General features: G+C 36.6%; 1 protein-coding gene across 1 annotated transcript in view; it reads right to left on the bottom strand.

The window, feature by feature from the left end:
- The window catches only part of MCTP1 (multiple C2 and transmembrane domain containing 1), a 276,216-nt gene that overhangs the window by 143,290 nt on the left and 119,756 nt on the right, over nucleotides 1-13,170 (bottom strand). The window contains exons 3-6 of the mRNA XM_068422462.1: nucleotides 11,091-11,233; nucleotides 8,273-8,352; nucleotides 7,611-7,716; nucleotides 937-972 (exon numbers count right to left, since the gene is read on the bottom strand). Coding sequence (XP_068278563.1) covers nucleotides 937-972; nucleotides 7,611-7,716; nucleotides 8,273-8,352; nucleotides 11,091-11,233 — 365 coding nt within the window. The remainder of the gene's footprint in view (nucleotides 1-936; nucleotides 973-7,610; nucleotides 7,717-8,272; nucleotides 8,353-11,090; nucleotides 11,234-13,170) is intronic.

Genomic DNA, 13,170 nt, shown 5'->3' with positions numbered 1-13,170 from the left:
ATGGCTTCACAAAATAAGTGAAATCACCCCATATAGCTATTTCATTTTTCTCATTTTAACACCTTTACATGATAATATCTCAAAAAACCTCAGATGTATCAAAACAGCTCAAGACTTTGAGAAATTTTAATGCCATTTTTAATTATGGAAATAGTAAGAAGGTTTAAAACTCAAAAGTAGTATGGCAGCATTAGCTAAGAGTGGCCAGAAAACTGCTGAGAGACTATACACATTTTATCTTTTTGGACACATGTACAACAAAAAGGTAAAAATGAATTGTATTCTACTACAGTAAAACTCCCAGTATTTCCCTAGTGAAAAAGAGCATACACTGCTCCTTTTTTATCACCCGACGCCTAAGAGGAGAAAAGCCAGATACTGAATTTCCCTGAAGAGGCATCTGACGAGCTGTATAAAGTGGAGAACGGGAATAATTCCTTAAGCACTCTGCTCTTGGGAAGCCTGGCTGCAACTGCTATCTGGGCACGTCCAGCAATCAGGGAAATTTCTCTTTGAGAAGTATAACTCTGAAAACCACACACAAAAAAATCTAACCAGTAAGAGTAGTAAGTAATAGGAAAATGAAAGTTACACTTTGGCATGAATTCTCTGTTAACAAGTAAGCTGTAAGGAAATTGTTTATACATGAGAAATCAATGGTTTTAGAGAAAGAATCAGGATGTTTGCCACTTACATGAAGTTACTAGATGACTTCAAGATAGGCTATAATGCTACAACAAAGTTGAGAGGTTTAATGATTACATTAAAAGCTCAACTGTTTCATGATTTTGATTTGATGAAACACAAAACAATGTCATTAAAACACAACTAGAAGGAGAATATATCCTGTGCCACAAGCATGATGATGGCATGTTTGGTAAAACATCATAGTTCTAAAAAAAAAAAACCAGAAGACCACATGCTAAAAGTTACCTTACTTGATCTTTTCCAACTCTTCCTCATTAGCATTGTCTGAAAATAAAATAGAGCATTTTAATTACCTTTTCTCTGCAGTACAGAAAAGGAGGCCAACTGTCTCCAACGGGACAATCCACATTAAACCACCACTACAACTGAAGCAGCAACACGTACACTCCAGCAACAACTACACAAGACTCAAATAAAACCAGACAAGTAGCAGCAGTGTTCGTACCCAGGCATACTTTTCTGAGTGGTATGAACGTCTCATTTCCAGAGACAATGCATTTTGTGAAATTGAATTAATGATAGTGACTTTAATTTTGACTGATACTTGAATGATAGGCTTTTTAATGTTAACGTACTCTTGATTTTTCAGAACACTACTGTTTTACCTCACAGGTGTAGCCACGTAAGAGAAATCCTGCATAAGGCTCCTTGGACAACACGCATCTATTACAAAATCCTTAAGGTTACCACTGCTAATTAGCTTAGTAAAAATAGCTCTTTGGTTTGCCAATTATGAACATGGGATAGAAAAAAAATTCACACCTTGACTCTTTAAAAAACCCAGAATGCAGTAGGCCTCTCTCATTACCTAAATAATCTGTAAAACCTTGGCACTGCTAGAGACAACGCTCTGACATGTCGAGAGGCAAAGCGTTCACAGACACAGATTCTTAATCATTAAACAAAAGACTGGTCAAGATGGACGTGGACAATTTATCTGTGACAACTGTTGCTTAAAGCAGTTCTGTGGAAACACTGAGAAACTAATTTGTACAATATAATAACATTTAGCAGCCTGTTGTTGACACTGAAAAAGAATAAATCAAAGGCCATTAATTTCTATGAAACTTTATGTCATGAAAATTTATTTTTATTAACTATTGCAAAAACACTTTCTTTTTCAGATAATGCAAATGAATTTTGAAATGCAAACATTTTCCTTTCTAAGAAATAAAAGTATTACATGAGGAAAAAATGAAAAGGGGAACACATACGTGGGTTTTATATTTTTGAAATATCCAGAAGCTTTTCAAAGAATATCCAGAAGCTTTTTGGGAGAAGAAAAACAACTAGCTGCTGAGGAAAGTTTTTAAGTTGCTATGGACAGTAAAGCCTAAAGCCTTTGTGGTAAGTTAATGATAATTGTAGCACTGTGGCTTTGGAAAACATACACAGACACTAAATGTTTTATAAAGCTGGAGAAAGCCATTTAACTAATTTTTATAGAAGTGGCACACAAGAATTAAGCAGCTTGAGGCCTGCCGCAGGCCCTGAAGAAGACCTCCGAGTTGCTGCAACATATCACAGCTCCTTCCTTCCTCGTCGTTGATGAATCCTACACAGCTACAAGTCAGAGCACAAACTCAGCTTCACTGGGCTTTGGGCCAGGCTATGAGCAAGGAGAAGAATATGGCCCGACAGCTGAATTAACCACATATCAAATATTATTTCAGCTCTGAGGAGTTCAGTTTGAGTAGAAACGTATGATTGTACTTGTTGTGTGCATCAGCATCAGCTGTAGCAGGATAAGCTGAAGCCATCATAACCATCTTTAGAAGCCAATAAAACAAACATACAGCATTGGGCAGATTATGATGGATGATTTCATCTGAAAATATTCCATGCCCTGAACCCATCTCTGTCTTTTTTTTTAAATGATGTTATTATCCCTCTGGCAAATAAAAAAAAATACTGCATTGTAAGATTTAAGACAGCAAGCAGATTGACAGCATATAAATGTTGTTAATCTTTTCATAGGAAGCAAAAAAGTATTAAGCATTATTTGGGATAAATTATTTAAGGAAAAAACAATGCCGTGAATTTTATTCTCATTAAATAACAACATCCAAGTAGCACTCATATGTTTCCTTTTTCCCATTTTTTATGCTAGTGAGGCTGTTGGCAGTGGTGGAACAGCAGTCCCCAATCTCTCCTGGCCCCAAGGCAACAGTTCTCATCAAGCTACCAACTTTCTAATTTCCAGTAGCCAAGAGTTGCCTGTAAGAACAAGGTTGGAAAGAACTATTTTAGAGAGTCATGGGAGACACACAGCTCTGATGAACACATAGCCACTCTGCAAGTTCTCCAGTGATGAAATGTGTGCACTGAAGGCTGATGGAGAAAGAGCCAGAAAAACTCACGTGCACTGCAGCACCCACAACTTACAACACCAAACACAGAATCTGCAGACATCACATACACATTTTTAACTGGCATGCATGCAACTACAAATGGCACACAGCATGCACAGCACTACATGTATCCAAAGGGAAGCATTAATAGAATACTGTCTGAATTAAAGAAACAAAACAAACATCACTGCAGCAGGTCTAAGCAACAAATCTAGTCATTGCTGGTTCTGACTTCTTTTAAACTGGTCATCAAAAGGAGAAATTAATGAACAATACAGAAAGTACATCATAAACACATCATTTTTTAAACAAGAATTAAAATAATAAAATTTTTTTAGAGCTCACAGGTTTTAACATTTTTTATATGTACATAGTTTTTCCATACTTTTTTATTTCAAGCTTTCTTTGTTTACACTAGTTATCTAAGCTATCTGTCCTCTCAAAGCATAATTAAAAATGCTGCATTAATCTAAAGGACAAGCATTGTTAACAGCACAGAGCAAATGCAAATGAATTATTGGAACTTGTGCTACTGCAACTTAATTGTGTTAGGCTGGGAAAAGATTATACCCTTCACGAATACTAAAGACATTCTTATTTTTATGGTTGCCTAAGAATAATTCATCAATTTTGATTCACAATTCATGACTGTTCAAAAACCAGAACAAATCAGATCACCTTCATTTATCAAAACTCAAAAGAATAGGACTTCTACTCACATACGTAGTTTGAATGAGGTATTACAAGATCATTACTTTAAAAGTTCACATTTTTATGCCTTTAGAACAAGCATTAGGTCACGAAAGGCAAAGATACTTACATACAAGATTTCCTACAAATTTTGACTTGCTCACGTGCCCACACTCATATGTTAACACTCAATAACTTCAGGCTACTTCTGCATTATCTTCCAAGAAAACGTACTACAAAAATCAAATAGTGTGTTCTTATTTCTGAAGCTAGTATACTGAATCTCCTTTAATTGAAACCATGTCTGATATTCTTCTACTGGAAACACATAAATTGTAAACTATACTGTTTTCTCTTTTTCACAGTCCATGAGGACTCAAAGATAAATACTCCCCTCTCCTACTCTGTAATACAGTTTTAAATACAGTTACACAAACACATGCACATGTTAATACTCTTAACTGATATCTAAATCCAAAGATATAATCTGTTTTGATCTCAGGAAACAGGACCTTCTAGCTATAAATTCTAGAGAACATCTCATCAGTCAGCACACTGAAAACCTGCATTTCATCAGAATTTCTTTCACAAAGATAAGGAAGAGGATGCTCCTGTGTGTACCAAATCTCTCTCTCATCTCTTTGTGCACCTCAAGGCTTCACAAAAGATAGTTCCACCAAAACAAACTAAACTATTACTCTTTCAAACTGGTTGCTTATTTTTTAAATAATTTGTAATAATACCTCTCTCACAGACAGGCACCAATATACAAGGCCCTCAATTTTATACCATTTAACTCCATATTCCAACTGGAGCACCTTATCCTCCAGCTGTGTCAATATTTCTTCTGCAGTGTGAAAGGATGCATCTTCTTGAAATATACAGCTACATTACTTTGGTATGCCAGTAAAATGCTTTGCTACAAGACCTGTCCTCTAGCAACACAAATGCATTGTAAAAAGACTTTCCCTCGATCTGCACATCAATGCATGCCCTCCAAAACATGCCCAGCCACTCCAGCAAAGGGATTTCCTTGGAAAGTCTAACCTGCATCAAGAAGTTACCATCACAAACAGCAAGTCTTGTCAACAGGGCTGGGTTTGGATTATGACTGTAGAGCTGCCAAAAATACACGATCAGACACAAAGCTGCTTCTATGGCTACATGGGAAACTAATACTTCTTTCATTGAAGCTATTCTTCGTTTTATTACCCCAATGGTCTTAAACAACACTCTCATTTTAAGTTTATGGAATTAAAGTACCTGAAATTTAAGTACTAGCCCTTAATTTCTGAATTCTTCAGCTTAATGATTTAACCAGTTTACACCATTTACATGTGAGAACATGTGCAAGGAACTTAGAGAACAAATTAAACTTACACAGAAGAAAATATATTTTTGAAATGTAGGCCGTATAGGGTTATCAAACCAACAGGATTTAAGAAAATTTGCAATGACTCAGGAAAAAAATGCATGTGATGTGAAGAGATAGTGTTTCTGTCTTCTATGTAGCAGTCATTAAAGTATATTTAAAGGTACTCACAGGTTTTTTATCTAAATATTTCAACTACACTATTTGAATTATTACCTATATAAAGATACTCAAGTAGAAGGGAAGAAGTAATCATTCAAACACCGTGCTACACAGATTGGGAATGTAGGAGTTGCTTTAATTACTTCTTTATATGGTGCACATTTCCAGAGTGGACAAGGATTAGCCTCGATCCTCTAACATAATGTTTGAAAATTCATTGATCTCAACCATATTAAATTCAATAAAAGTTATTCTTGTTATTACAAGACCTTTTAAAAATAACCAAGTGTGACAGTTTAATTGGAGCGATACATTTTTGTAATATATCTACTCCTTAGAGAGTAAATAAAACCCAATAAATAAATAAATAAATACATGTGGTAACTGAATAAAAGATAATTGCGCCTTGAATTATTAAACCCCAAGCACATTCATATACAGCAATTCAATATCAATTTTATAGGTCATCTTCCCCACATTGTCATACAAATTCTCTGATTTTACTGCAACTTTGTTAGAACTGCTCTGAGATCCATATCTGGGGAAGACTGGTTTCTAATAATAAATATAAAGCTTCAGATTCTCAATCTGAATTTGGAGAATTTTCAGAATGGTCCCATCTAACAGTTTGAATGGGAAGAAAAATTGGTCACTTGAGCTAAACTAAAAGGATTAGCTTATTAAATAGAAAGTTAATAATGAAATGCATAATAGCACAAAACCAATTCTTCCTCCTATTACAACCAGTCAGCTGGTAACGAAAAAAGTTACTACCCAGCAAGTCTGTGGTGCTCCCATTACTTCCGATGTTCAGTTGCAAATTCACCAATACCCATATGAGAGACACGCTACACTCTAGTGTCTTAATTTCACTTTCTCACCTGTGATTTTCTTGAGCACTCTTTGTGTAATAGCTGATAATGCTGACCAGCACAGTAGCTATCCTATCTGTATGATGAAAAAAGGAAACTAACGTGCTGTCCACATAATAGTTTCTCACATAAAAATACAGTATTTCTGTGCTGCATGATTTAGGATTATGGAAGAACAATGCCAAAGCCACTTGGAAAAACACGGCTATTACCAGCGACCTCAGAAATGCTGGTCTTACCCAAATACAAACAAACAAACAAAAAAAAACGGAATGAAATACATTTTTCAGTTTAGGTGATTAACACCTTTGTGATGCAAATTTGCAAGCTAGTGTTCTGAGTTGTCTGGACAAACATACTGCTAAAAGGAAGAAAAATACACTGTTTAAATACACTGCCTGTACGTTACTACCATTTTCCATTACTTTTGTTAAGTTCTAACAGAACATGATGGATAAAATTAACAGATGAGAAACCTATTTTCAAAACTCTACATCTCTGTCATACCAAATACCAAACATCTAGTTCCAATAACTGACTTAGTAGGCTATTTAATAACAGCTAGAAGAGTGGAAAAAGAACAATGTTACAACCCACCCATATTCCTCAGGTATGCAACAGGATGATGTGTCAGACTGCAGCATACAGAAACATACATGCTCTCACAAAAACCATAGAGTTGACCATATCCATGGAAAATTTAATCAGATTAGTACTTTTTTCTTGCCCTCTCTGAAGCCAAAGGAATCCATATTATTTTACAGCTTCTGAGCAAGATGTCATCTCTCTTATTTCTGCCATAGTTGTAGTACTACTGCTGAAGTCAAAAGTCAACTGACAAAAAGCTCATAAAATACATCCAACTAGTGATAGAAGTTGTCACAAGTAACAGGATCTATAAAACTGGAAACTATTTTCACTTACAACTAAGCAGCTCAGAAAACTAAGATTGATGAAGGAATTACAATAAACCTAGAAATCCACACAATTTTGTAATTGAAATCTGGTCATGAACTTGAAAAATATCAAATAATATTTCATCACAAGATGCCAAAAAGCAGAAATACTACCTTTCTTCAAGTTTCTTTATTTTCAGTGTGGAATAGGACTCAAATGTTCTTATCTAGAGATGGCAGCACTAGGTCCAAAGATCTCCACCAGTAGTTTACTGATATTTTTGCATATTAATTAGCACTGTTCACCTGCAACTGACTTTATCTGAAACTGCTGAATATTTATGTTCCATCTGAATCCCTCAGTACTATCTCAGGGAGGATCCAATTCAGATGAAGTATGCTGTACTACGACAGAAACACTGTTCAGCATTATTTTAAGAATTGGAAAAATCAAATTAATCTCAGAACACGTGGTTTACTCTTGTGCTTTAAGTCATCCAACCATAGAACAATCACAAGAGTGAGTGATGACACATATTAAAATATTTAAAATTACCACTTCTCGCTGTTCTTCTCTAGGAGCCAACAGAACTGACAACAATATACTTCCCAGATCATGGTCAGGGTAATGAGGATCCTTCAGACTCAAGGTAACATCTGTTTGCCTAGGAGAGAAAAATATATGCACTTATTTTGATTTCAGGCTCTCAGATAATGAAAATTCTGAATCATGAGAATTAAAGGCATCTGTGTTTATGTGAAACTACTTGAAAATGGTGTCACAAATTTATCCTACTTCTAAGTATTGCAGTCCAAACACTCATAAATAAATACTAAATACTGCTATTCCGTGTTCAGTACTTACACGTACTGAAGTAATTAAATCTGAACTGTAACATTAATGGATTAAAACCCAGAAAAAATAAATTTAAACAGTAGGTGGTAATGCTGTGAATGCAGATAATATAAAACCAAGATTAAAGTGGTTATAAAACTAACCTCTCTGTAGACACTGTAGCAAATGTTGTGCATGATAGTTAATATATTATTAACATTCATATTACAGTAATTCCCTAAACATAAGTGTTTTTCCTTGGCTGGTTTTATGTGGTGTAAGTTTATATAATTACTTCCCAGCATAATGTTCTATTTACAATTCCACAAACATGATATTAGCAGACGACCATAAAGAATTACTCTGTCGGCTTGCTTGTGGCGTACCTGTTTAATTCCAATGAAGTGAGATCCAAAAATGCCGAACCGATAAAGTCATCTTGAAGTCCAAAGTCATAGTCAAAGACCTAAGGTGCAGAGGAGATAAAAGCATTTTTCAGTATTGGAAATGTTTCTTTTATTTTCTTGCTTTATGAAGGGTTCTTGAAGCTTCTTTTCCAGACTTAAGCCACATGTTTCTCACATGCTAAACCAAGACTACCAGGAAGAAACCTGAAACTTTCTGGCCACAAAATCAAGTTTGCAACTGCTTATATAGAAGTCAGTTAGACTGCATATGCGAACAGCATCAATTTTATAAAAACAAAAGGATCATTTTTATAAACATAGGTACTAAAAGAAGACAACCAAACAAATAACTAAAGTTAAGCAGAATCATTGATTTGCTACACATTAATCGATACCCTTATTAATTTTGCAAAATACAGGCAGCAGGGCAGGATATGATTGTGAAAAGTGAGTTATTACAGCACTTGCCTCAGTATTAGGAATGATAAAATTGTAGGTTTTGAAGGCTGCGTAAGTTTCTAGGGTTTATAAATATTATGATCTAAGACGAAAACTTAATGGATATGTGTAAGGAAATAGTGATATTTATTACTCTACTATGAGGACCCTGCCTGATAACTTTCTATGTAAAAGAAAAAGCATCTGGACAAATTTACGGACACCAAGACAGGAATCTGTGGCCAGCACATGGAATGGTATCAATGACTTGAGATGGATTATGCCTTCCCAAGTCAGAAGGAAGAACATATAAACTGGGGGCAGCTTTTGAAGGGAAATAAACAAAAAAAGGAGGATGGCAACAAAGAAAAGTTGTGACACAAAATTACAAAAAAATTGGGAAAATGTCATTTATCAACACCAATTTTCTAGGTAAGTTACATTTTCTTGGCAAATACTGTCACAAGAATTTCCGAGGACCAGAATCTACCTTCAGCTCTAAGAGAGAGACTTGTGAACAGATAGTAATGAGAACATTTAACAGAGATCTGACAGGCCTAGGTTCAAGGTCTTCGATTTTGATATAAATACTTCAACTATTGTATTACAGAAACTGTTTTCCAAGAGGCAGTTAAAGCTGTTCATCTTCTACAAATACTTTATTACGGACTAGGTTAAGACAGTAGCAACAGAAATCCCGTGGCCCAAAGGCCACTGCTGCAGGACTCCAAGGGTTGAATGGAAGTATTTGAATACAAGTCTTGTATATGCATTGATCTACCAGAGCGAGTACCCTCATATTTTCTCTAATATTCATTCTAATGGGGAAAGAAAACAAATGATGAAATCTTGGTACATTTTGCAAAATAGAATTGTTTTCTCCCCTTACAAATAATCAAGACAAAAATGCCAAATAAATATTTTCAGCTGACTCAGTACAATTTAATCATGTCTTAGAATATCTTAACAAGCTAAAAACCCAAAATATTTCACACAGTGTGTTCAGAGCACAAACACAGATAGACATTATGCCGCTTGACATACTCTTACTAGGAAAAAAAAATACAAACACAAATACAATTCCCTTGTGACCCTACTGCAGGGTTGGTATTTGGCATAAATAAATCAAAAGAGGTAGCTACGTTGCAAGAGTCCTTCTTTGAATCTGCTTCTCTCTTTCACAGTGCTGGGCACGTGTTCATTCCTTATGAGTCACTAAGCTCAATAAGGGCTGGAAAATGCCAACCAAGAATTATAATTAACTTTATCCTTTTCTAATAATGATGTACTAATGATGAGCAGAATACATAAAACATAGTAGAGATCGATACTCGAAGACTACTAAAAAAATCTACAATTTCATATGTCAGTTAATTTTTGTCCTGTATTTGGGATTGACTGTTACTGATCTGAAGCATTATGAGATTTCAGACCAATTAAAAGACCAATTACTTAGGTAAGACTTAAGTTTCCAATCTTTCTCAAAGTATTTTTGATCTATATATGTTCTAATTAGAACCCTAAGACTACAGTTTTTCTGATAACATTTTTAGAACTTAATTTTTATCTACTTTGTTTTACACAATTAAGGAATACTTTTGGATATAGACCACCATAAACTACTGGGACCAGAAAAGTGCCTTTCCATTGTGGGCCTATGAACCAAAGATCACAGCTTTTCTAGTTTCCATTCCAATATAGATAGCTAAGAAGTACTAGTGGCACTGCTGCTAATTACTCTGGACAATTACTCTGGACTTTGCTGGCCTCTCTTTGAGTTAAATTCAAGCTGTTATTTTGGAATAAGTGATGCCTCTATTATGACAAAATCATCTTCACCTGTGATATACTAAATAGAGTTATAATGTAAAAAAAAAGAGCATAAAGCATTACAAAACATGTAAGAAAACCCACTGTGTTCATGTACAAATAGAAAAAAAACAAAACCTAGGAGAATTGGGCACACATTTCCATAAATTCTCAAATTAACCTCAGCAAAGAACTGCTTTTAATGGGACAGATTATGCTTCATATCAGAATTATGCAATGGCATTTCCATAAATAAAAGTGATGCCATCATCATGGAACACAGTTTTCTTTCTCTGTCTCCTAAGATCATGCTAAAGAAGTATAAAACAATTATGGCCTGAAATAAACTAAAATGCCTGTATGTACCTTTTTTTTTTAAATTTTGACATCATCATTACACAGATGTAATTTAAATAATTTTCACCTCTAACTAGTCTGTAGTAATGCAGTATTGCACAATAACACTTTCAGTACACAAAAATTACAAAATAGAAATTCTTTCAACAACTTCTGTTGTAATTTGACAGGCATAAGTACGATAGTGACTCACCTTTATATACAACGGTTCTCTTGGGTTATCTATAAGAATGCAAGCTTTTTCTTCCCACACAGGATTGAGGTTCTTGTGTATTGTTTTACTTCTAAATACTTCTTTTCCTCCAAGTTTGAACTTGACGTACGGATCACTGGTTCCTGTTAAAGACACATATATACTGTTAATTATGTCCTTTTAATACATTAAGAGAAGGGAGACTAAATTACCCTAAACAGAACTAAATGTAATTTCTAATGATAGCCAAATTAAAAACAGCAACTGAGGAAAGAATTTTTTATTGTCACAATTTCCACAATTCCACAGTTTTCCACAGCGTCATTACTCAGATAACTCACTGTATTAACATCAAATGGGTGCTTGCACCACTTTCTCAGTACATACTCAAAGTCATACATGAAATACTGGCTATTGCAGTGTAGTTTTCAGTTAACAGAATTATGTCCTCATTAGGACTAGGATTTTATCTTAATGCAATCACAAAGATTAGATTATATAGTTAAAATTATTTCTGTAAAATATTAATCTAATTATCTTATGCCTTTGAAAAGGCACAGGCTCCACTGACACCACAAGTGCAACCCTTTATTGACTTTACTGGGTCCAGGCTTCCCTCTTCCACAAAGGTACACTTCCTAGAACACTCACAATGTGCAAACCAACTCTAAAATTCAGTCCAAAAAGTTAACATGCTTCCTGCAGCAATCACCTATCCGCAGTAGAGCACAGGTCTAAGCCCCCTGATACAACTGAATAACTATTAACTATGACCAAATAGACAACCACAAAAGGAACTGAAAGAGAAATGTTAAACATGGCACCAATGGAGAATGAATAGGACGTATGTGTGGAAGCTACAGATGGAACCACTGGTGGAAGGAGGACTCTTGGGGTGGTACATGCTGGGGGCGCACAGATTGGCAGACGTCCAGGAGAACACAGAATCATAGAATGGTTTGGGTTGGAAGGGACCTTAAAGATCATCTAGTTTCAACACCCCTGTCACAGGCAGGGACACCTTTCCACTAGACCATGTTGCTCAAAGACTCGTCCAATCTGGCCTTAAACATTGCCAGGGAGGGGGCAGCCACAGCTGCTCTGGGCAATCTGTTCCAGTGTCTCACCATCCTCACAGCAAAGAATTTCTTCCTAATATCTAATCTAAATTTACCCTCTTTCAGTTTAAAACCATTCCCTCTCGTCCTGTCACTACTTGTCCTTGTAAAAAGCTCCTCTCCCGCTTTTCTGTAGGCCCCCTTCAGGTACTGGAAGGCTGCTCTGAGGTCTCCCCGGAGCCGTCTCTTCTCCAGGCTGAACAGCCCCAACTCTCTCAGCTTGTCTTCATAGGAGGGGTGCTCCAGCCCTCTGATCATCTTCGTGGCCCTCCTCTGGACTCGCTCCAACAGCTCCATGTCCTTCTAATGTTGTGGGCCCCAGAGCTGGACGCAGTACTCCAGGTGGGGTCTCACGAGAGCGGAGTAGAGGGGCAGAATCACCTCCCTCGACCTGCTGGCCATGTTTCTTTTGATGCAGCCCAGGACACAGTTGGCCTTCTGGGCTGCAGGCAAACATTGCCAGCTCATGTTGAGCTTCTCGTCAACCATCACCTCCAAGTCCTTCTCCTCAGGGCTGCTCTCAGTCCATTCTCCACCCCGCCTGTATTTGTTCTTGGGATTGCCCCGACCCACATGCAGGACCTTGCACTTGGCCTTGTTGAACTTCACACGGTTTGCACAGGCCCAGCTCTCAAGCCTGTCAAGGTCCCTCTGGATGGCATCCCTTCCCTCCAGCATGTCGACCACACCACACAGCCTGGTGTCGTTGGCAAACTTGCTGAGGGTGCACTCAATCCCACTGTCCATGTTGCCGACAAAGATATTAAACAGGACCCATCCCAATACTGACCTGAAGAACGCCACTCGTCACTGGTGTCCACTTGGACATCGAGCCATTGACCGTAACTCTTTGAGTGCGATCATCCAACCAATTCTTTATCCACCGAGTGGTCCATCCATCAAGTCCATGTCTCTTCAACTGAGAGACAAGGATGTCGTGCGGGACAGTGTCAAATGCTTTG

Source organism: Nyctibius grandis, chromosome Z (genome assembly GCF_013368605.1).
Source record: "Nyctibius grandis isolate bNycGra1 chromosome Z, bNycGra1.pri, whole genome shotgun sequence".
Classification (NCBI taxonomy): Eukaryota; Metazoa; Chordata; class Aves; order Nyctibiiformes; family Nyctibiidae; genus Nyctibius; species Nyctibius grandis.
Note: the sequence above shows the minus strand (reverse complement) of the source record. Positions and strands in the feature narration are given on the sequence as shown.